The following is a 23,830-nucleotide window of genomic DNA, read 5'->3' on the forward strand; positions in this document are numbered from 1 at the left end:
ATAAAATTGAAAAAAAAAATTAAATAAAAATTCTTTATGAAATGGCCACTATCACAGTAAAGGGAGTAGCTGTGGATGTCTGGAGGGCACGGTGGGATTTGGGACCCTCTGCTGTCTGATGCTCCATGCTCTCAGGAAAAGGGGATTTGTGATATTGCCATGCATTTTTTTGATGTTATAAAACATATTTTTGAGTTACAGAACAACAATGTCCAGCTTCTCCAGAGGTGTGACCTACCCTAAGTTGTTCCCCTGCCAGTGGAAGGGTAATTCCTCCCTGCTCACAGGACTGGATACCACAGAAGAGCTGATCAAAGAAAAAATAAGAGGAATAATACAATACAAAAAGTAACCTTGAGTCCCTTCGGATACCGAACAATTAGGAACTCAATACTCAGTTTAAGGCAAATCTCAGCCTCAGCAGTGTCCCATCACACCAGCACAGGGCTGCCACTGGCTCCTTTGGGAGGGATAATGTCTCCTACCAGTTCACAAGTGTCATACCAACAACTATCACCTCTGTTTTTCTATGTCTTCCTGAAAAAGTCTTTCTTCAGTTTAATTTTGGCAGTTATTTTTTGTCTATGAATAAATACTTACATCATCTGGAGAGCTGACTCTGAGCTAAAGGCGCTTAGAGGTGAACCATGCATTTTGTACCAGACACTTCAGCCATGCATTTGTACTTTCAGAAGGAGCCACGAGACAATCATTTTAACAACAATTTTATTCATTACTTTTAGGTATCTTCTTTACTATCAACAATTTACATCTGGAATTCGAAAAACTTTAGAAAATTAAACCCAAAAAACCACAAGGGATTTGGGCTGCTGCCTCTTATGATGGAAAAAAATTATTCTGGAGCGAAACATATTTTTGTACAATAAGCATGGAACTATGTGTTTTATATTAATAAGCAGCAGAACCAAGCAGTGAACAAAAGGAGATGAAATGTTAGTTCAACCTCCCTCACACACACAGTTTTGTCTGTTGATTTCTGGTATGATACACCTTTGCTTTTGACATCATCCTCTCAGCAAACATCAGCTAGAAAATTCACTGATGTAGTTTTTGAAGTCTTGCTTTGCTTGATTCCAGTGTTGTATTTTCAACTGTAAATTATAAATCATGTATGGGTGTATACATATACATATATATATGCAGTTATATATACAGGTCTACGCATATGTGTATGTATACACACAGAGGATCCTTCTTATTTGCTCATTCATTCAAGATTTCATTCAAATCATGTTTTAAAGCTTTTCTCTGACATCATGGAAACTGAAAGATTTTTTTTCCTTGCTCATTTCTGACACTTCATGACTCAGATCACTAAAAGTGCTCTTCACAAATGTTCTCATAAATTTGTTTCCGGTAATTTTGTCCTAGATCTTTTCCAACTTGGCTTCTTCCCTTTGCATTTCTTTCAAAAGATAAAGTCTCAAACAGCCTCTTGCTCATATAACCTCTAATGATCACAACTATTATTCTACCTGAATCTGTGAAGTGAAATTCTCTCCGCCCTTGTTCAGTGACCGACCTCTCCTTTTTTATCCTCCTACATTTCTAATGCACCTACTGGCACATTTTTGAGGGACTGTTTCTTACATGCCTTCTGGCTTCCAGTAGACATTAACCAGGCCTTTCTCCTTGGGTCGCTGCTCTAGTTAATCCACATTTTATCCCAAGGTAATGTGTACTACAACCACAGCCCAAACAACATTTTCCACTCAGTTTTTTCCCAGCTATGCCTCTTCATTGCAGATTGACGTGCTTTCATAAATAAACTCTTAGCTTATATCTCTGGTACCTTCTTATCTTATGACTCTTCTGTGGGACTTCACCTTCCTTTTCACACAGTCACAAACACCCCTTGAGACCCACACCTGCGTGGTCAGACGACTGAAGATGATGTGAATTGAAAGAAATGTGCTTTGAGTCCCCTGACTGATGATTCCCCTGGTAACTATTTGAACCTGCAAGAGCATGCTTTATTAACATTTGGTGTGTGAGCGTGGTTCGGGGATGTTTAGGCTGTCTCTATTTCTGAGCCTGGTCCTCGCTCTGTTGTACTGCAGGATATGGTGCCTGGGTTGTAATCAGCCCAGACGGCACACAAATACTCCAGCCTCCAATCCCTGGACCATCTGGATAAAAACTGGTTAATTGACAATGCTAATGTCATTTTCAGCTCAGTACAGTTAAAATAGTGTCAAGCCTTCTCCCACAAGTACTCTCTACTTTATCTATTACGCTATTATCTGTCTGTATGTAATCATCTTTGACTCAGACCTTTCCCTAGCCCTTTATGGTCAGACTATGTCTAAATCTGTCCATATAGCTAAACTCCCATCTTCTCAAATCTCAATTACTGCAACATCCTTTCCTTTGGCCTTGAAAAATATAACCTTGTTTTACTCATTGAGAATGCTGCTACAGTGACCATTTTTCTTAGTCTGTCATTTTCACCATGTTATTCCACTCTTTCCATCCGTGTGCTAACTCAGCCTACTCTGTCCTGTGGATTCTTACCTACATGTCTTTACCTTGGAAGGTCTCAGTAGCCTGTCTACTTGCCATTCCCTGCTGACATCTAACTACAGCTCCATTCAGCTCACGATGCCAGTTCTCACAGCCTTGTAATACCTTTAAACAGGTTCTTCTGTGCATTCCTTTGGCTGCCTTTTATTTGAAAAGATCCTATAAACAGCCCAAAAGTTGCTGGTAATTTTTCTTCAAACCTCTCCTTCCTGTAATGTCTGCAATGCAGGGTCACAGTTCATTATGTTACCTATCCTGCCCGGATTCCTCAGTTCTCTCATTTCATCCTTTGTAAAGCTCTCAGTGTTGACCCCAATCCATATCAGGCTCTTGCAGCACTATGGTAATGCAAATAATAAATACACATGTAGAACTGCCATGCCAGGGGGAACTAAGGTATTATGAGACTGATCATATCAAAGTGCAATTTGGGAGCATACCTGATAATAATATTAGCTTGTTTTCCTACTGTTATGGAGAGTAAGGGGGCAAAACCAAGTGGAGCTGGGGAGTCTGCATCTTTAAATCAAGCCCATAGGTCAAGTGAAAAATTATTTATATCCATTTAATGCACAATAATTTTCTCTTTGTTTTAGTTGCCTGTGACAGATAAATTGGAAAAGACAATGAAGTGTTAAACATATCATACATCCGTAGGTATGTCTGTATGTTCACATGTGTACATTTTTTTTCCTTTTAGGAGTTAGATATTAGAAAAGATATGGTATATCAGTGGATCTTTTGCTTTTCTAGCGTGGTGCTACTTACACCCTTTGTTTCCTGTCATTGTCCTTTGTTTTTAACCTGATGTTTATTTTTGTCTCTGCTAAATAAAGACCGCCAGATTTAATTCTTTTAAGCTGTACTTTAAGACCTCTTTAACCTATTTCTGTCTAGCTTTTCCTTCAATTAGCCTAATCGTTTCTTTATCAAGTAACATGTTACCAAATAAAACACCTATAGCACCCTGAAAAAAAATAATCTGCCCCTTGCTGCTTGACTCACAATAGCAATAAGGTGAGTTATATAAGAGGCTTGTTGTATTTCTGGATCCTGTGGCTCCCAAGGGCTGGAAATAGCAATTGTATTTTGGGAAGTATTTTCAGAAACACTGGCTGAATGTACATACTTGTTATTGTGATCCCAGGCAGATTCTGGCTTGCTTTCAGATACCTGGGTTTGCATACACAGCACTGCCGTCACCAAAACCTGGCAGTGATGCATGCATATACCTAAATATGTGTATGCACATAAATATACACATCTGCTGAGACTGGTAAGCAGATACCTTCTATTAGATGCTGATTCTTTGTCTTTCAAGACAGAGAAAATTAATATCAGGTACTTACTGATTCTATACTTAGGTAGGAAAAAACCCTATTATTTTCTTCATGCAAATATTAGAAGCAGTTAGTATGTTTTATTTGAGAAATAGCTGCATTTCACAGGAAGACAAACTCATTCTCACATGTATCATACCTAATTTGCATAGTAAGTAAAGATTTTAAGAGGACTGGAATGAATTTGGATTAGAAGAACCAAACAAATGGAAGCTAGTAATATCCACTGAATTACCCGAACTGATAGTCGAATTAATTTTAGCAGAACAATGCCCCTAATTAAGAGAAATAGAAGAAAATCCTCTTAAATTAAATAGCACACAAAGGCATAAGCTTCCAGTACACATAAATGTAAATTGCAATAGAAAGTTACCTGTTAAATGTGTAACTACAGCTAGTAAAACAGAAGGACCTTTTAGACTAATACCTGTTAAGTGCTTAGCTTTTGCTCTGTGCTCTGAAGTTCTCCAAAGGGCTGAGGTTTCATTCAAATCCTGAAGAAATTCTAGTGACACAGGGCAGCTGAGACTGCAGGACTGAAGTGGTTAAAGCTAAAATACCTTATAAAAGCAAAAGCATGTTAGCATTAAATGGTTTCATCAGCATAAAAAGCTGTGCAAGATGGACCCCCCAACACCCTCCTCCTACTGTCAGGGTCCACACATGAGCAGCTTAAACCACAGTAGTGTCTGAATCACTTAAAATTCAGCATATGAGTTATTTTAAGTGTAATTTTAAGTATGCAAATAAGCACGACAGAGATGGGCTGTCACAACAGAATTAAATACATGCTCTATTCAGAAAAACTTTTTGGTTTATAGTTCAAGAGTCACGAATGTTGACAGGGTGGGAAACCAGCATTTCCTACTCGCAGTGCAATATCTGTGCATTTGGAAAACACGACGCAGCCCCTCTCAGATCATCCCCCAACAAAGAGGAGGTAGGTAGCTGTAAAACTCAGACATGCTCCAGGCAGCAAACTGCGGCTGCCAAACAGCCAGAGAGCCTGCAGAAAGATCAGCCCTTGGAAAGCCTTTCCCCTTCCTCTTTAGGATCTGCATCTATTTAGAACATATTTTTGCTTGATTTCCATGATAGTATTTGCTGTCATGTTGTCAACAGAAGTGACTGCTTATGCAGGATAGGCAACCAACAAGTTGGCAACCTCTTCCAGCCACTACTGCTCACCAGAGCTTTTCTGATTTCTCTCTCTAAAGCCCAGTTGACACATTAATTTGGAAGAAATTCTGCACTTTCAGGTGTTGGTGATGAACTTCAGGTTGGATTCAAGCCTATGTCAGCAGAGGCTGCCAGTTCTCAGCTCAATGAAATGAGAGGAACTTTGGGTTCTCCAGGGTTCATGCTTTACTGATTTTGGTTTAATGCAAATTTCTCCGACCATGTTCTGTAAGGAAAAATGGATCTAATCTTGTTCTTCTGAGGTGTAATCCTTTATAATAAAAAAGAAAACACATCAAAAACACACCAACATAGTCAGTTTGCCTAAATATGTCATGGTAGGGAGATGAGAAAATGGGTTTCAAATGTAATTTTCTTTTTCATCGTTAGAGAAAATTGCCATTTATGGGTAGGATTAAAACCAACTGGCATTTGTGGTGTTAGCAGGAACCTCCATTGCAGCAATCAATAAAGATCTTTCTCTTAACTCCCAAGGGCCCAAGGATCATTCCTGTGGGACTGAAAGAGCAATGCTGCTGTGGATCATCTGGCCTGGCTCATCTTTGCACTCTGGTGAACAGGAGAAAATAATTTTATTGTGAAGTTGAATTTCCTTAGTTGCTCTAATGAGTGAAACAAACCCTTTCTCAGTTCTGCAAAATCACTGAGACAAGTGAGGTCTTCAGCAGCCTGAATATCACATCAGGTGTTGATATAGGCTCTTCAGACAATTAGCAAAGCTTCAAGCAGCCATCTGAAGGAAATAATGGCTTTTATTGGAGCTAATGCAGTCATTTCTTCCATGAAGCTTCTTGTGAATAATTCTTGCTGGAAAAATTGTACATGATTTCTTTTCATTTATATTTTAATGCAATTTATTATACAACAGCGACCCTCATTCAGGGTTCAGAAGATCAGAGTACTTACAGTAATCTTCACAGCACTTTTTATCTCCAGCTACAGCTTACATTCACAGCATGAAAAGAATAAGAAGTTAATGTACCAAATCAGAAGGTCTCTGTGTGGCAGTGTTAATCTCAGTGTTGAGTTATTATTTATTAGTAGTATTATTGTAGCATCTTGAAACCAGGGCCTCATTGTGTTGGGCACTGCATAAAATACACAAAGAAGATATTTGCTCTCTAGAATAGCTCAGAGTTTAAGTTCGAGGATGATTTGAGGATGTGGAACAGGAGGTACTACAGCTATCAGGAATACAATTACCCAGTGACAGAAAATTAAAATGAAAACATTATTTTGGGATCAGACCTCAAAGATGCGAGAAGATGAAAAGAGCCTCCCTGTCTGATTTCATGCCACGCCAAGCACGGTTGCAGATGGTGTCTTGCTACACTCTTGAGCACATTAGCCATCCATAAGAAGCTCAAGAAGTGTCAGGTTTGAGTTTCTAAACCAGTCGATCATGGAGATGTCTGCAAGATGAAGCAGTTTTATACCATCATGAATTACAGAGTGCTGGAAAAGTGTGAGCCTGTGATGGCAGATCTACGCATGGCTCAGCATGTTAGCTTTTGGCATAGCAGCTGGAATTGTGGGCATGTTTCCTGGTTTGTACACTGGTAACCATTCCAGGATGCAATGACCTTTTTTTGCTACCTCTAGTAAATAATGTTTGACTCCTCTGTTGAATGCTGTATCTATATCACAACTCACTTCTAGCCAGGTCCCTCTGAGAATGACTCTGATGCAATCATTTCTGTGTGTATCTATCTAGGTACACCCTCACACCTCCCCGACTAAATGACTTTGCACTGTTGGTTAATTGTACCAAATTCAAAATACACTAGGTCTAGGGGTCTCGAACAGACTGAAGGGGATCACTTTCCAAATAGTTACCCATTCGCTTCTTGCAGCCTTGGATTCCCATCAACCACTATTTACAGCCAGTCATGGCAGTCCACAGGTGTGTGAAGGATTCTGTGAAGAAAATAAAGGAAATATTTAGGTATGTGAAGAGATTAAAAAAAAAAAAGGCAAGCAAGCATATTTTAGTTAAAATGTCAGAATAGCTAGAAATACCAGATCTGTAAGAAATCACTTCCAGTGTTTGAGGAAAACTGGTCAAGTAATGCAGCAAAGCTGAATTGTGAATCCAAGAGCAGATACTCTCTTGGAGTACTTGTGTAGCTGAACAGCATGAACTCAGTCTCTGAGTGAATACAAATAACTACAAATGCACTGTTACCCCACAAACTGTGGAACACCACCACCACACAAATTTTCCTGGTGCATTCAGAACATGGCCTGAGATTCATTGCTGTAAACCCCCATTTCCCTTTTAAACAAGTGATTGGGTTCTCAGTCAAGCAGCAAAACTCAGCCTGTTGCAACCAAATATTTACAAGTATTTAGTTTAAATTTTTCTTTGGATACTCAGTCCCCCACCATAGGCAGTGGGAACTGCTGCCCTTGGCCTGAAAAGGCCAGCTGTGGGCTAATCTGCTTTGCGTGGCCTGTGCTGTGTGGGGAGCAGGTGCTGCAGGAGGCTGCTACAGTACCAGGAGGCTCCTTGATCTGGTTGACATAGAAAGCAAGGACATGGAACTAATAATAATATCTGGCACTTTTGCAGTCCTAGCTGCTCAAAGCACTTTGTCAGTGTTAAACAGTTACCCTCAAGCCATTTGTGGATCAGGGACTATTTCAGTTGTATGGGTAGGTAAACTGAGGCGCAGAGACCAGCAGCTCCCTATTTACAGTGATGAGCTCACCACTAGGCTAGAAAGCCACCTTGAAGGAAGGAATGGGCTCTGCAAAGCAGCAAAAGAGTATTCCACAGCAATCAGCAGTGCAAACCCACCCTCTCACATATCCAGCTCTCCACTGACAAAGAAACACAATTACATTTCTGCATACCCTGGTCTGGGTGGGGATGTGACTGTGCCACAGGATCTGTCCCTAGGAGGAGAGGTCACTAGAGGCTGTAAGTGAAGCTCTAGTCATGCTGTCTCCAGTGTATTTGTGCTCCCTCCCTCCTTCGTTTCCCCTTCTGCTTCCTCTGGAGTTGGATCAAAACTCAAATTTGCCCCTTTTCTCCTGCTATCTCCTCACAGGTCTTCTTTCCCCTGGTAGCTGTCTGGGTACTTGCTGCATTAGTATTAGTAGTGTACCACATGTCATAAACCAAAAACCTTAGCAGAGTAAATATCTGGAGGCTTGAAGCAGGAGCAGGACTCCACCTGCTCTTCAAGATGCACAGGTGGCACTTCAGAAGAGTTCGTAGGCAGGAATATTGGCCAAGAAGAGTGACCCACTCCTGTTTTCATGTGAGCCCAAGACCTCTGGCAGGGCAAGGTGTGCCATGTCCCAGAGGTGGGAACAAGGCATTGAGTAAAGCAAAGTGCTTGCACAGGAGAGAGGTGAAATCCATGGCTCATCCTCCACTGCCTACCTGCTGGGCTGCATGCTCTCCCTGGCCGGAATGAGCCAACTGACTCTTGAGGTTGGAAAATTAAGACACCAAGGGCCCTGACTCACAGTCCCATTTTGCCCACAACAAACCATACAGAAACAACCAGCTTATCCTCTCGGAACTGCAAAACAAAGTCCAAAGCTGTGCACAGCCTCTGACAGGAATACACAATCCACTGCCTGCAAGAAGTAGCTGCTGGTCCTGCTTAACCACACTTGAAAAATCCTACTGGTGTCTGCCTGCCTCATTAGGCGCTTAAATATCTTTGGGATTCGAGTCCTGAGCCTTTTGTGCCTCACAGTCCGCTGCTGTTAATGGACATCATCAACTATCCTGAAAGAGCACAGGAAAACATATATATTTATTAAGGATTGTGAGGCTCAAACAGGGGGTTAATGGGAACCGCTTAGGCAAAGAGTCCAGCCAGCTAATAGGTGAGGGAGAATAATAATTTATGGGCTGAGAAGAGGAAAGAAACAAGGGTCTCGGTCTCCCAGGTAATTCTGTTTCCCTGGCTGCCATACAAAGTCGGCAGGGCTGACAAGGAGCAGTCTGTAAACTTGAAACAAAGCATGTTTCTGCAGCTGGATGGAGTCAAGCACAGCTCTATACTAGCAAAGAAAAAAAGATATTTCACAGCTTTATAGCTTCAGGCTGGTTACTCCTCAGGGAGTGAAAATAGACTAGTCTCACCACCCCTGCCACTGCCCTGGGTCTTGTCTGTCCCAACCATTCATCAAACACAGCACAGCTCCAGGACGTGGAACCCAGCAGGGTCAGCATGCGGGTCCTTTCATTCCTTGAAAAGGGATTAAGGCAACATCAGAACAATTAAAATGTCCTTTTTTAATACAAATCCAACTTTGAGCTTAAATGGCATTTGTTTTTTTTTTCTCCAACCAAGTTGTTTAAAGCTCAGACATTAAATTGCAGCATCAAAAACCTTGATAAGGACAAAAACAACATGATGCACAAACCTCAGGAGCTTCTTACTTGGTTTCTGGCTTTGATACATGTTGAGACTGGCAGCGGGGTTCATCCACGCAGCAAAGGGCCCTTTGGGCTGTGGGGACAAATCACTGCTGTAGCTGTGGGTTGTTTTAATTGACACATACATAGCTATGATGCAACCCAGACTACTGTAATGCCAACCTTGATAAAATGAAAAAAAAAAATTCCAAATGTCTCTACTTCCTGAGCTCCAGAAAGCAAAGAAATCGGCCTCCATGGCCTCACCATGAGCATGGTCACGTGCATGTGGTTACACAGGGGGCACACAGGGCCCAGCACCAGCACACACAGCCCAAATCACACAGCCCCACACTGCACAAGCCCTTGTCAGGCGAGTGGCTGCCTCGGGCAGAGCGAGGACGAAAGCCAAGTCCCAGACCTGCCGCGTAATGGGAAGTGGATCAAGACGTGCATAAAACAGTGTATTTGTTCTGCACAGTGCTACAAACCCATCGAGTGAGACGGGAGGGAGCAACAAAAATGGCTGTGATTAACTACAGCACCAGTGGTTTCAGCCCGACTGCTTTAATAAGGCGCCTGTCCCCGGTTTCATGCAAGATTGTACACAGGAGGCCTCTTGACCAGCCAGAGTCTCAAGTTCTCAGTAACTCCTGCAGCTGCCGACCAGTACTTCTGTTTTAGCTTGCCCAGGAGAGACCCTTATTGGTATTTAAAACACCTCACTCTCTTCCAGACTCTTTTATATATTTTTTTAAAATATGCTATAGATACAGCAGGGAATAGAAGGTGAAACAGGCATTAATTTGGCATTAAGCACCAAAACCTGAGCTCAGCCTGAATAGCTGGCTGGGCAGATGTGCCAGGGCCAAGAGTCCCCCCGGGGCCGTGTGCCACCTGCCCGTCAGTGCAGACGGCAGCAGAAAAGGAGGCAGAGCCGGTGCAGTGACCGGCCGCTCATCCTCACCCCTCCCCTCGTCCTTGCCTGCCCTGTGACCAGGTGCCGGCACGGAGCGCGTCCTCTCTTGGGGCCACCCCGCACATCTGCGGCACCTCTCCCACCGTGCGGGGCCATCCAGGCAGGACCACGAGACAAGTGCCAGCTTCTTGCCAGGTGCTCGCTCTGCTCCCAGAGTGGTGTAAATCAGGGGTTACCCTGCGGCAGGCAGTGGAATAGCTCCTGATTTACAACATCCTACACAAGAGGAGAGCTTGACCTTACACTTCAACATCAGTGCAGCTTCCTTTGTTGAAAGCTTCTTAGGACAGACATGTAATCAATCCTAGAGAGCCACTGAGCAGCAGGGCTCAGGTTCTGCATAAGTCAGGGCTATGCTTCCCAGGGAAATTGTCTGATCTAGGCTCCCACGACATCTATTCCTGGGTGCTCCCTGTGTACTGCCTGATAGGAATGAGTGTGTTTTTCTGTTTTGCCCTTGTCGTAAATGGGTTGCTTTAGATTAATACAATCCACAAAGAGAATTTTTCCGTAGCAAGTCTGGCTTACCTATCCTACTAACCCTTCTGTGAGACAGGCTTTTAGTGAGCTCAGGTCTTTGGAAATTCTGGCCTTTATAGGCATTTGATGTTATTTTAGAACCCAAGAGGAAAAGCTTACTGCCTTGCCTCTGTTTTCATGGCCATAATTATGAGGGCAGTCTGGTGACGTAACTGGTACAGAAAATAAATGATGGCTTTCAACAGCAAGTGCTGTCAGACACTTCATCCCTTGTAACTATTCTAGAGATCCAGATTCAGTTTGCACTGCCACAGCACCAGATGCTGCTCTTATTAATGTTTGTGTAAATCCCATGCTACACCACTGCCTTCAGGAGATCAATTCCATGTTTACTCTGCATGTGAGGTAGCAGAATTTGGCTCGTGGCATAAGTCTATGTATGTCTTGTGGGGTGATCTGCTGGTCCAGTAAACACAGCAGGAGAACCACGCAGACATATTTAGTCCTACTCCCTTGCTAGCCCTCACTAGCTGTAACTGTTCACCTTAGTGACACAGACCATGAGAGCGAAGGCAGGATGAGACTTTGGGCATTTTCACACTTTAAACAGAGAGAAGAAAAGAGAAGGCAAAGTACAGACAGAGGTATTTTTTTACAGAACAAAACAGACAATTTACTGTGATCATTAACTGTGACACCAACCAGAACTGCCGTGCTGATGCTCCAATTCCTGCAATGTTCCTCCACAGTCATTATGCCTTCACCCCACACATCCCTGTGCCTGTGCTGCAGCCTGAGCTGCTGGCTGACCCAGGGAGAGGCAGCAGCCCCACTCCTGGGCTGTAACCCAAGCAGGGCACTGGCCACTGCGGTTGTGCCAACTCCCCAAAAGACACGTTTACTAATCAGCAGTTTCAAGTGCAACCAGAGACAGCAGGATAATAATAATTATACTTAGCCCTGTTCTTCTTCCAAGCTTGATATAGTCCTGACTCTTCACACCACCTCTGTGGCAAGGAAGGATCATCATTCCCTCTCACGCGCAAGGAACTGGGATATGGAGGGGTGAAAAGCTCTACCAGCTGAAAAGCTAGATAAAAAACCAAACAAACGAAAAACCCAAACAAACAAAGAAACGCCACCAGAGTGAAAATAAGTGGGTACACAACACAGGTACAAGATAAACTGTTTTCGTAAATTCTGTGGAGAACACTGGGCTTTTGAAGACATCGTCCCTGCACTGTTTTTAACCCAAATCCTGCAGAACTGAAAAACTGAAGTGTGCATTGACACAAACAAAACGAAGAATGAAAAGATGGCACTTTTGCTATTTTATTAATATCCCAAAGAGGAGTGTGCAGGCAGTAGCCTTCTCTGCCACCAGTGCCTGCTGTTCTGTTGGCCTGGAGGGCTCAGGCGCCTCTGGATCCAGACCTGTGGTCAGATCTGCTGCTACCTGAAACTCCCCGTGTCCTGGCAGGACACAGCTCGTGACAGAAAAGCTGCTGAAACGGTGCCAGTTTTCACAGCCAAACAAACTCACCTTTGTCCTCACCACAGACACACTCACGGGCATTTCTCCCCCTCTCTGCTGTCTGGAGGCAAGTCGGCATTTCTGCCTCTCTCACACACTTACCGAGTTCAACAGCCCGTTTTGGGCAATTGTTTGGTTTCCTTTGCTGGAAAAACTGGCTTCTTTCCTCCTCACCTTGGTTTCATACAGGTACATGCCAGTCTCGAGACAAAGCTGGTTGGGGTCATTCCCCTTAGAGCTGCTCCGTGAGGACCTGCCAGTGCCATCAGGAAGCCAGAAGGATCTGTCAGATCCTGGGGTGGTTTTACTTGGAGTGGTCTCCTCCCCATGTGAGCACCACCAGCAGAGTGTGGGCCCAACTGCTTTAAACCCTGAACATCCCCTCTCATTTTTTACTCCAGGAGCTGTTTCCTGCCATCCAGCTCTGGAGAAGTCTTCTGGAATGACCCATTGCCAAACCCCTCCCTCCAGCATGGAATCCCCCCAGGGGATTTCCTCAGCCTTGCCATGCCCACAGCATGCCCTGGGACAAAGGGCAGCACCGACACATTTTCTGCACCAGCTCTAGGAAGCTGGGGTGGCGTCTGGCTCAGTTAAATGGAGGCAATTATAGCTCCAGATTCTATTTGTGCACTTATTTAACGTTACTAAAATTTTCCTGTTCCTTCCTACCCTTCCTCCCAGCCTGGCCTCCCGCAGGACAGGCACCAGTTCTCCAATCAGACAATTTCTGTGTCAAAGGAGTGACATTCCATACCTGCCACTGCCCTCGCAGGCATCACGGAATGAACAAGGTCCCCTCCTCACCACCTCACCCTTGGTGTTTATACACGAGAACTGTCACTGAAATAAACATGGTGCTACGTAAAAAAAACCCAAAACAACAAAAAGCCAACAAAGATTAATTTCACATTCACCTATAATTACACTGGAAAAGGACAGTGGGCCTAAGCAATCCCATCTTAAAATAAAATTAAAGCCTGCTTCAACTCTCCATCTAGCCCACTGCTTCTACTAACAGCACATACACATTTGTACATGTTATTAGATTGACGTTGTAGCATCCTGGACAAATCAAATTAATTCAAATATCTGCAGGTACGAAATGCTGTAGCTGAGAAATGAGCACATAAAGGATATGCAATTTTCCCCTGGCAGTTTATTATGGTATGAAGAAAAAAACATTCTGTGCTTGAAGCTGACGTTATATTACAAATGTATTGCGAAGTATGACGTGACTATTAAAATATGATTACACAAAGTATGAACATTTTAAGAAGTTTACAGTACAGTGAATCTTTTATAAACAGACTCTTAAATATACATAGGACAATAGTAGCTGACAGAAAAACATCAAAAATTAACTATTAATGTTTATAGACTTTTCCCCTGAAAAAAGTCTCACATTAAAACAGAAATTATGAAAAGCCTTAAAACCAGGAACAAATCACCTGTACACTACAAATATACATGGCAGAGGTGCACAAACCAGAGTTACCTTTTCGCTGATGGGTTCAGCGGCTGGAGGCCGGGCAGTGCCTCCTCTTCAGTGTGACCCACCACGGGCCACGCCACGCTGAGCCCCCAGTCCTGCAACCCCCGGGCACATGGACACACCCTGGTCAGCAGCTGGAACGTCACAACCACACGCTCACTGCAGGACAGCGACGGCGCGTTGTCAGGGTCGAATTGACCTACTGGAGTGTATCAAGTTGAGAACATGCCCAGGATCTGGCAAAGGGATCTCTGCAGACAGATCCCTGTATGCACTGGGGGCCTGGATGGGACCTACATACCAGGACTGGGCTGCAAGACTGAGCTACGGGGGAATCAGCAGCTCCTTTTAGGGATTTTATTTTTTTTTAATGCAACTTTTCAATCTTTCCTCTTGATATGAGAGAACAGATGCCACATTTGATTTCTGCTTAGTCTGGTTGCAATGACACCCCTAGATCATGTGTTAAGTTATGTCAAAAACATAAGTATTTTATGCTGTAATACACAGTATTACTGAAACTAACAATATTATTTGCATATTTATAACAAGGTATAATGAAATCCCTATAATAAAACCAAAAGTTATGCTATAGATTTATTTACAAAGAGTCCAGCAAAGAAGTATAAATACTTCTACATTTAAGGTTTAGGAAAACATAATTTACAAAATATTCAAATATATACAGTCATCTGAAAAACTGCCAATATTAAGCTTTGATGCAGGCAAAGAATTGGCTGAGTCTGTTCACTCTGTATTGAACGAGGTGGCGGCTTTCATGGGTTGTCTGTTCTGTTCGAAGCCATATGCACGTTATTTACAACGAGGCTGCTTCTCTCCGAGCTAAACGTGTCCAGAGCTTTGAGCGTGCTGTCCCAAAATGTCATCTATCATTGTCAGATTGTTCAACCACTCTTCGTCGTTGCTGCTGCTGCTGTTCTTCATGAGGGAGTCGAGGAAGTCGGTGTCGCTGCAGTTGGCGGGCAGGATGGAATTGCTGTGCTGGGACACAAAGTCGTACTGCGGCAGCTCGGCGGCCGCGCTCATCCTGCTGAAGGCGTCGGGCGGCTGCCCAGTGGAAGGGTAGCTCGGTGGGCCGAGGCCTGGGGCAGGATTGAGGTGGTTAAAACTGGACACTCCCTGCGGCACCGATTTCATAACATTCATAGCTGGCAACGGTCCCCTGGTTAAATTGTGTCTCAAGTTCTGATTACTCATCGAGCTCAAGCCCTGGCCAGACTGTCCCATGCTCAGTTTCTGCATCTGCCTGACCTGCACGCCGGGAGCGATCTGATTCGGCGGCACCACGGCCTGCTGGGAGAACGCCTGACCCGGCGTGCTTGGCCTCACGCTCTGCTTGGAGAAGAGCGTGTTCCCGGAGAACTGCTGCATGCTGGTATCCATTTGGCTTTGATTTGGCATCCTTGGCACAGTAGTCGGCGTCCACATCTGGCCAGATGAGTTGGGGTAGACATTGGGGATTCTTGGCATACTCGGCTGCCTCAAGTGTTGCTGTGTTGCAGAGTGATTTGTTAAGGAACCAGAACTGAAGCCTCCCATCGGCATTCCCGGCCGCACAGTGGAGTGGCTGTGCACTGTCTGGCACCCCGAGTTCATGCCCAGTGAGTTCTGGCTTGGCCGCAGCGGGATGTTAAAGTCAGAATTAGGTGGGAAAATCCCCTGCTGCTTGCCAGGGTTGTGTGGAATCATCACCATCGTCCCGCTGCTCTGGCTGGCAGTGGCTGGGGCCATGCCAGAGCCCAGGGTGCTCTGCAGCATGGCCGGGTTTGAAGGCAGCATGCGGTGGTTGGGCGGAGGAGCCGGCATCACCTGGTTGCAGTCAGTGGGAAGGGGCTGCTGCACAGCTGTGGGCAGAGAGACATGTTAGCTGTGAGTACCCTGGAAATGCGGCAGAACCTTTAAAAACTCCTGCTCTTTCTCTTCCATGTCATGGGCCTCTCCTCTGTGTTCTTTGTAACAGAATTATACTGGAGCCACAAGGAAATGGGGGTATCTCAAGATATGTGGTAAAATGTGAAATGCTTTTAATTCAGGGCAGAGAAACATTAAGTGTCTGTATTTAAGTAGACCCCAGGCCCCGGCTTCTTAAGGATTTTCATAGCATGTCATTTCCCTCCTTACCTTGAAACTGGTTTATCTGCTGAGCTGCAAACAAACTCCTCTGCTCAGATGTTACTCCCAGCATGTTTTGTCTCTGCTTTTCCTGGAAAACAAGGGGCATAATAGTCAAGCTGTAGTCTCTTGACAAGCAAGAGCAGCAGACGAAGTGTAGCCACTGTTATCATTAACAACCTCTCCCATACACCGCCCCCCCCTGCCTCCTCTGATGAGACTCAGCCCAGACAGTTCATTTCAGACCATAATTGCTCACATGGCCCTTCTGGCTAAGGTGTCCCGATGACAGCCCAGCATTGGGAAGCACAGCCTTCAGTAGATACTGTGCAGGCAGCCAAAGGGGACCTGGACAAACATGGAGACTCCCGTATTCATCAGCCTATGAGTCAAGTGCGCTGCAGCTGGAGGCTGCAGGAATCCTGGCATCTCCCCAGCGCCTCTTGTGCTGGGGATGTGTACCTGGATGTGTTCTCTGAAGCACCAGATCAGGGGACAAAAAGTGCCCAGAAGTCCATTAGTGACCAGACTGTGTGGCAGCATTGCAGGGACACACTCCCAAGCAGGAGAGCACTGGTGGCCTTTACCCTGTCTGGAGGATGGCTCTGCCCTTGTGTACCATCCCCCTGTGAGCTGGTTGCCACTTTTAACCAGAACACAGGGAGCCAGGGATCCACAGCAGGTGCTCCCTCAGCAAGGAATTGCTGGGTTACTCCAAGGGACCTGATTTGAACCAGAACCCAGAACCTACCACTGCACTCGCATCCCCGCTGTGGACAGTAGCTGTGACCTGGGGAGCTGTCTGTGGATGGTGGGAGCTGAGGGCTGGCTCCTGCTGGGTTAGAGCAGCCCAGTAAAACTTGAAGCCAAACAATATCAGAGAGGCAGGGCTGGCTTTGAAAGGGAGTTTGATCAATGGGCAGGACACGGCTTCACTGAGGGTTTTACTGAGCTACTTCTCATCTCATTTCTCATCTGCAGAAATGAGTCTCCTTGACCCAAATCGAGCAGCACGCTCAGAAAGTCAGAGGCAGATGGTCAGAGCTGCCTCACCCAACTCATCCGTGGGATTCCCCCACCCTGGCTTCCTCACACAGCCTATTACAAACATCCTACAGGGGCTTCTGTTGCTAAAGAGACCAGTCAAGTTCTGGACAAACTGGAGTCTAGCATCTGCTCTGGTAAATCCCCAGGGAACCAGAGAGAAAGGCAAGCAAGGAGAACATCTCTCCTGAGGCTGACTCACTCTCCAAGCCTCCCTGTTCTGCATCTTCCCTCCCAGCTCTGTGGCTGACCAAGGATGACGGCAGGAATACGGAGGTGACCAAATCCTTCCCTTGCATACGCGGGGGCAGATCTGCACTCGCTGAGCAGCACTTGGCCTTGGCTCCTCTTGGCCTAGAATCACCACAGCCTTAGTATGACTCAGCCTAGCAATTCCAGGGTTACTCCCTGGTGTTTGCTGACTGATGATTTCCTCATTCCAGTCAGTCCTGTCCTTCCCAGTGAGGGGGACAGCACAGCACCCCACAGAGGCACTCGGCATTGTACCTGCATCAGCTGTCGCTTCATTATTTGCTGCTTCAATAAATGGTTCCTCATCGTGTACCCATTGACCGTGGCTGGTGCCGGCACAGAGCCCCCACTTGGGATGGAGCCTGGCTCCTGAAGTCTGGCAACAATTCCAGGATTTTGATCCTGCCAAGAAAGACAGAAAAAAGAAAATTAATCTCATCAGGGAGGTAACAACAGAAGCCCTTATCCTCTCTGCTGATGCCCTCTCTCTGGTCTTTGGCTGTCCCAAGGCCAAAACACCTCATGGATTCACATGGACCTGCGTGTTACAGTGAGGTGCAGGGGACTGCTCTGATATCTGAGCATCAGCACAACAAGAAGTGAGACAAGCAAAAGGTTAATCCAAAATTCTTCATGAGTAGCCCAAGGCTGCGGGACTGATTCACTATCACTGCTGCAGTCAGGGCTGCCTGGCTGGCAGTGAGTAAAGCGTCACATTTCCCACCAGTTCTCCAACTGTTACACTGAAAGACAGAAGGAAAGGAAAGTTGCATCAGGGTAGGATTTGGCACGTGAATGTAAAGGAGAAGGCTACAGAAAAAGAGCAAACTAAAGAGAGAAGAAGGGAAAAGGTGCCATCAGACCAGGAACTCAGAGAGATGGAGAAAATGTGGGCCTGGAATTGAAGTGGTTCTTGTGAGTTCCATGATCAGAGGAATGAGGAGAGGTCATTGAGAAAGGAAAGGAGAAGATGCAAAAATGCCTGAACATCAATCAGTAATGAATGCTGTGGGTCCAAATCCTGCCTGGTGCAAATCAGCCTTGTTGTAAGTTCTCAGTGGAAGATCTGAGTTGGCTTTGACAGCTGAGGACTTGCCTCCAAAGAAAGAGCATGTTGGGGAGAAAAGAAAAAAATTCAAGAACATGATGAAGACACAACCCAAAATGGAAAAAAAAAATAAAATTACTGAAGTCCAAACTTCTTAAGAGCTGGTAGGTATTCAGGGAAATACAAGAACAAAATGAGGGAATAAGTCAAGGCCTCACTGAGGACAAGAATCTGTGAGTGCTGTATCCAGGAACAGCAGCACCAGCGTATTCCCTATTCTCCATTTTCACATCCAGCTTCTACATTATTTATGATGTTTTGTTATTATTGGCAGGCAGAAGTATGTATATTATATCCAGCAACCTTAGCTGGGCCATGCTTCCTTTGTTTTCAGAATGGAAGCCCACATCCTTTGTTTGAGAATCAATGTTATCAGGAGATAAGCAAGAAGAAAATGGTTGTTGCCTTTTGACATCTGACAATTAGAAGCATGCTCAGATGGAGAAAACAGGATACGAGCCATGTTTCAGAGTGGCCAGAAGAAAGCCTTGGAAGGCATTTGTCACCAGGAAAGCTTCTCAGGCCTGGGGCACCTTTCCACAAAAGCTTCACCATGAGGAATCACCCAACTCCTTCCAAGATATTCTTTGTAAGAGGGATTACCAAGAAGGTCACTGAAATTACTCATTTTTATGGTGCCTCCTTTTGTTGTAGCACTTCGGTCTATTATGCAAAAGCACAATTGATGAAATGTAAATGCCTGCTAGATAATTTACTAAAAGACACAAACCTGCAGCTCATCACTGCTCTCATTATCATTCCTATTCATGGGCAGTCTCATAAGACTAGATTTTATTACCGGTGCTTTGCTTACAATTCTGCTGGACATCTCTCCTCCTCCTCCTTCCCTCCTACCCATTTTACTCCCTCTCTCCCACAGAAAAAGAGAAGGGGAGGAAAAAAGTAAATATGATTTACTACAGATGTAAATATGAAAGTTCACGTAAAGCTGGCACTCTGCTTTCATGTCAGACAGGATTCTGCAGCCACAGTTAAGCTTTGAATAATGCAGATTGCCTCTGGGGGAATATTTGAAAGTGGAGGGATTCAGTTTGTGTACTCTGCACATGAAAGACACTGAAATGTTCATACCACCAAAATCCCTGCCATCTATCCAATTTCCTCCAAACTTGTCTTGTTGCGTGCAGAGGGTCTGTGCTTACTGAAGCAAATGAGTTTAGTGCAAGGACAATCATTCTGATGTCTTGCTCTGGGCTATTGCATTAACAAGTCATAACATTAAAGTCTCTTTTCCTAATCATGTCCACCTCATTCTAATTTCTCCTAAACATCATCAAGAAAATAATGTTGATTTTTCCATATTATTAATGGTAAAGAAGTGTAAATCACACTACTAATTGTTGCTCTGGTGCTGTGGTGGTACAACAACTTAATTATATGGGATTTTCTGCAGGCACCCTATAGCAATAATGACAATCAGTGAAGTTCATTTGCAAATACAGAGAATGGGTTGTTGAGTTTTTCAGAGCAAAGTTGTATAACACTTAATTAGCCAGTAAAGAAACAATCTATAGATATACAGTTTGTTTTGGGGGAAATTAGGACAAAATAGCATAGATAGAAAGACAAGGAATTAATTCAAAATCTTGCCTTCTACAAGTTCACATTTAGGTTAAGCCAAAAAAAAAAAAAAACCCGAAAAGGAAAAGGAAAAAGTTCTCTCTTTTCACCACTAGTGGGAACTACTGTATTCCTGTACAATAAAAAATAACCACTTGCACGTCATGACTAAGAATAGCTCTGGTGTAGTCTAAAGGACACTGCTATCTGTACCAAAGGTTAATGAACTTTAAACATTTTTCCTTTTCATCGCTCCCCAAGAAAAATCACTTTCCTTCCCATAGTAAGGCCAAGCCAAACCAGCCATAATCTTAACTCATCTGTAGTTTGGACAATCCCACTACAGAACGCAGGAAGACAGCAGAGAGAGGATTCTGGTGCCGAAGCCGGGAATGATGGAAGTGGGTGTTCCCACCCGAGGGGCCGTGTGGCTGAGCTGTACAATGGAGGGTGCAGATGGCTACAGGGGGTTCTGATTCTTTGACTTAAAAAAAAAAAAAAAAAGGACATTTGCATGTAGGTATCAGGGTTTTTTTGCCATTCTCCCCTCCCCAAACCCATATTAATATGGCCAGAATCCCTAACCAACTGGCACACCACACAGACCTGGAATTGGAGAGTGTGTTTGAGAACATGTGTTCTTGTTGCCAGGCAAAGTTTCACGCAGCAGGTCCAGAGCTCCTGCAGCACTCCCTGGGCTTCCCAGTGGGGCAATTTCAAAAAGGCACTGGGACTAACTGTGCATTTTTGACTTTGTATCTTATGCATCAGTTTCAAGAGCAAGGAGGAAAGAATCAGGCTCCAGGCTTGCAGGAATGTATACTGCTCGTGTCAGTGTTCCACCACTGACTGCACTTGTAAAAGGCACTGCACAGCCCAGTGAAACCAGTGCCCCGCAGCCGCCCAGCTGTGCACGATGGGCAAACACATCTGCCCGTTCCTGCGCCCAGCAGCGAGCGTGGGCCTGGTCCAACAAACCACTCAGGCAACCGCCTGATGGAAGGCGTGCAAGCAGTCCCACTGAGACCTACCACGTCCATTCATGAATCTACATCCTTCCAAAAATCCACTGGCGAGCTCGACCTGCCCAGACACATCATCTGACTACGTACAAGATGCACAACTGCAGCAAATAAGCGCGGAGATGAATTGTTCTGCGTGAACGTGGTTGATAAACTTCAGTCCTCAGCACTTAGTTATATATCCAGTAATCACTTTGTGGCTTCACTTAAGCGAGAATGAGGAAATTTATGGCCCCTAATTCCTCTGAATCCTCATTAACAAACAGTCCAAAAAGAATTTAAAAGCAAGACTTTCCGAGAGCTTTAATCGCTCCTTGGCAAGTATGTAAAAATCCCTCTAATCTTTAATAAAGAGCATTCATTGTTTTTTAGGACTATGTGAAAACACTAAACTCATTTATCATTATTAAACTTTCCCATCTGCTCTTACGGTGTAACTCCAAAGAATATAACAAAGAAATTGTACATGTTAAATTGTATTGACTTAAGCCCAGAGCTATTCGAGATGTACAATTTATTTCAGTGAGGGCAGGAAGGGGACTGCAGGCTGCTAGACAGAGTCATTTGTCCAATGCTGAAAAGACAGTTATCTGCACCAAAATGGCTCTTGGAAAGGCACATTTGCTTTATAAGAAATAAGCTGCCAGGTGAGACCATTCAGCATTATGGTAAAGACTCAGACAATAAAACTAAGTCATGAATTTCAATAGTTAACAGATGGACTAATTAGAGACTGAATTCTTTGTGGTTCTAACAGATAACCAGGTCACAGCAAGGTTACTGAGAGAGGCAGGCAGCACTGCAAATTTCAGTAGATATTTGCAGAGTTGGGAAAAGGCTGCACTTCCTCACTGAAAGCATTAGCAGCACTGGAAGAAAGGAAACGTGGCTAATTAAAAATACTTCCAGTACCTGCATTTAAAAAGTTTATTCCATTGCAAAAGACACTGCTAATTTGAGGAATATCCCCTCCACTTCCAGTGGGGCATCCAGCTGAATCCAGGGATTACAGAGCTTAAAGCAGAAGGGTTGTTGAGATGAGCCGCAGCACAAAAGCAAAAGACCAAAGGCAATGCTCGCCCAGGGTGGATGTTTGCTGTAAGTACAAGAACGGGACAAACTGCTTTTTCCACCAGTTCGATTTTTTTTTTTTTTTGGTAACCAAAGATAACTTAGTTTGAAGTATTTACCAAGACATCACACAGTAAACAAGAAACAAAACCAGAAAACCATGGCTACAGGACTTTAGCAGAGCCACTGCCACTGACCCGCTCCCAGGCCCCGGCTGCTGGGCTGGGGCTCCAGGGGGATTCGTGCTCTCGGCAGGGACAGCTCCTCTCTAGGGGTGGGGTGCAGTTTCACCAACCGAGTTGCGTTCTGTATTTTAAGAACACGTGTTACGTACGGGAAGTTCTGCACTCTGCTGAGGAAATGCAAATACTGGTTTCAAACTAATGCCCCCGTGTTTCCCTGCACTCCCACCTGCCCACCCTGTCCAGGAGCTACGCTGCATCTCTGAGGTGGGGACTTCATGCTTGGGCAGCACTTGGCTCTGAAGCCCAGGAATGAGACTCAGAGGCACAACCACTCTACAAGTACTACAGACCAAGCAAATAAAACACTAATAGCATTAAAAATGCCTCACCCAATTTTATGGTTTTAGGAGTTTCATGTCTTAGAACCACACAGAAACCACATGTAGACCCCTGATGTGTAGTAACCTTGTGTGGACCAATAAGAAACCTTGATGCCACCTTTACAAAGAAGGATCATGGCCTCCACAGCTGTTAGTCCACTTAGATACTAAGATGGTGAATCTGCTGGGCCAATGCATAAAAATAAGGTAAACAAAATCCAGGGTCGTGGTTTGGCAGAAGGATCATGTCAACCCACTCAAGAGTGTGATGTCTGTGAGATGCCACTGTCACTTGCTTCACACAGAAGTCAGAGGTTACCTCAGCTTCTTGCCTTTAACAAAACTCTCCATTTACTCTTTGGAAGTTTTCTGTCTTTTTTCCCTCCTCTATTCTGCTGGCAATTCAGAGATGCTCTTCAAGATAAAACAGTCTTTCAGCTTAGAAATACTCCAAAGCTTTCAGTTTGTTTGCGTGTTTGCTTTAGCACAATGTATGAACATTGATAAAACAAACTGTGCAGTTCAGTGGATCTGTTTTTTTTTTTTTACCCATCTTTCACCCATTTACTTGATACACAAGCATGTGAAATACTGCCAGACTCAAGTTTCTAAGCTTATCGTGGGGGCTGTCAGTCAGGAAAAGGCTTTGTTTGAAGACTGTAAGTGATCTGTGGGTATACAGTTTTGTTAAAAAAAAAAGTTCTTTTAAGTTTTTCTTTCTTTTCATACCTCACAAGCATGGACAGCTTCCTTGAAAGGTAGTCCCCCTTCTTTGCTAGGAGCAGTGACAAGATCACCACACCTGGCTAGCAATTGTATCAGGACCTTCCTGCCTTAAAGCAAAGCAGATGAAACACTCATTTCCCTATAGCTGTTCTTATACTGCATGCTGTTCAAAACAAAACAAAATCCCATCAAAGTATCCAGAGTGCAATTCTAATGCACCCACAATTTTAATAAGAACTTAGTCCACTTCCTCTCTTAAAAAAATTAATGAAATTAGTTAACACTTTTGTGCAAAGACTCTACCAATATTTTCAGAATGGGTTTCATCCATCAAAACATGTAATTGAAGAGCAACAGCAATTAGAGCAATAGAAA

At 44.3% G+C, this 23,830-nt stretch overlaps 1 protein-coding gene across 2 annotated transcripts in view; it reads right to left on the reverse strand.

Moving 5' to 3' along the window:
- Nucleotides 1-12,284: 12,284 nt before the first annotated feature.
- The window catches only part of MAMLD1 (mastermind like domain containing 1), an 83,137-nt gene continuing 71,591 nt past the window's right edge, over nt 12,285-23,830 (reverse strand). The window contains exons 3-5 of one of the 2 annotated variants that reach the window (XM_027645235.1): nt 17,638-17,784; nt 16,096-16,177; nt 12,285-15,818 (exon numbers count right to left, since the gene is read on the reverse strand). In XM_027645235.1, the coding sequence (XP_027501036.1) occupies nt 14,797-15,818; nt 16,096-16,177; nt 17,638-17,784 (1,251 nt within the window). In that variant the 3' untranslated portion in view covers nt 12,285-14,796. The remainder of the gene's footprint in view (nt 15,819-16,095; nt 16,178-17,637; nt 17,785-23,830) is intronic. The other variant, XM_027645234.1, reaches the window with a different exon arrangement.

The sequence above is a fragment of the Corapipo altera genome, unplaced genomic scaffold, assembly GCF_003945725.1.
Source record: "Corapipo altera isolate COAL_440 unplaced genomic scaffold, ASM394572v1 65, whole genome shotgun sequence".
Lineage (NCBI taxonomy): Eukaryota > Metazoa > Chordata > Aves > Passeriformes > Pipridae > Corapipo > Corapipo altera.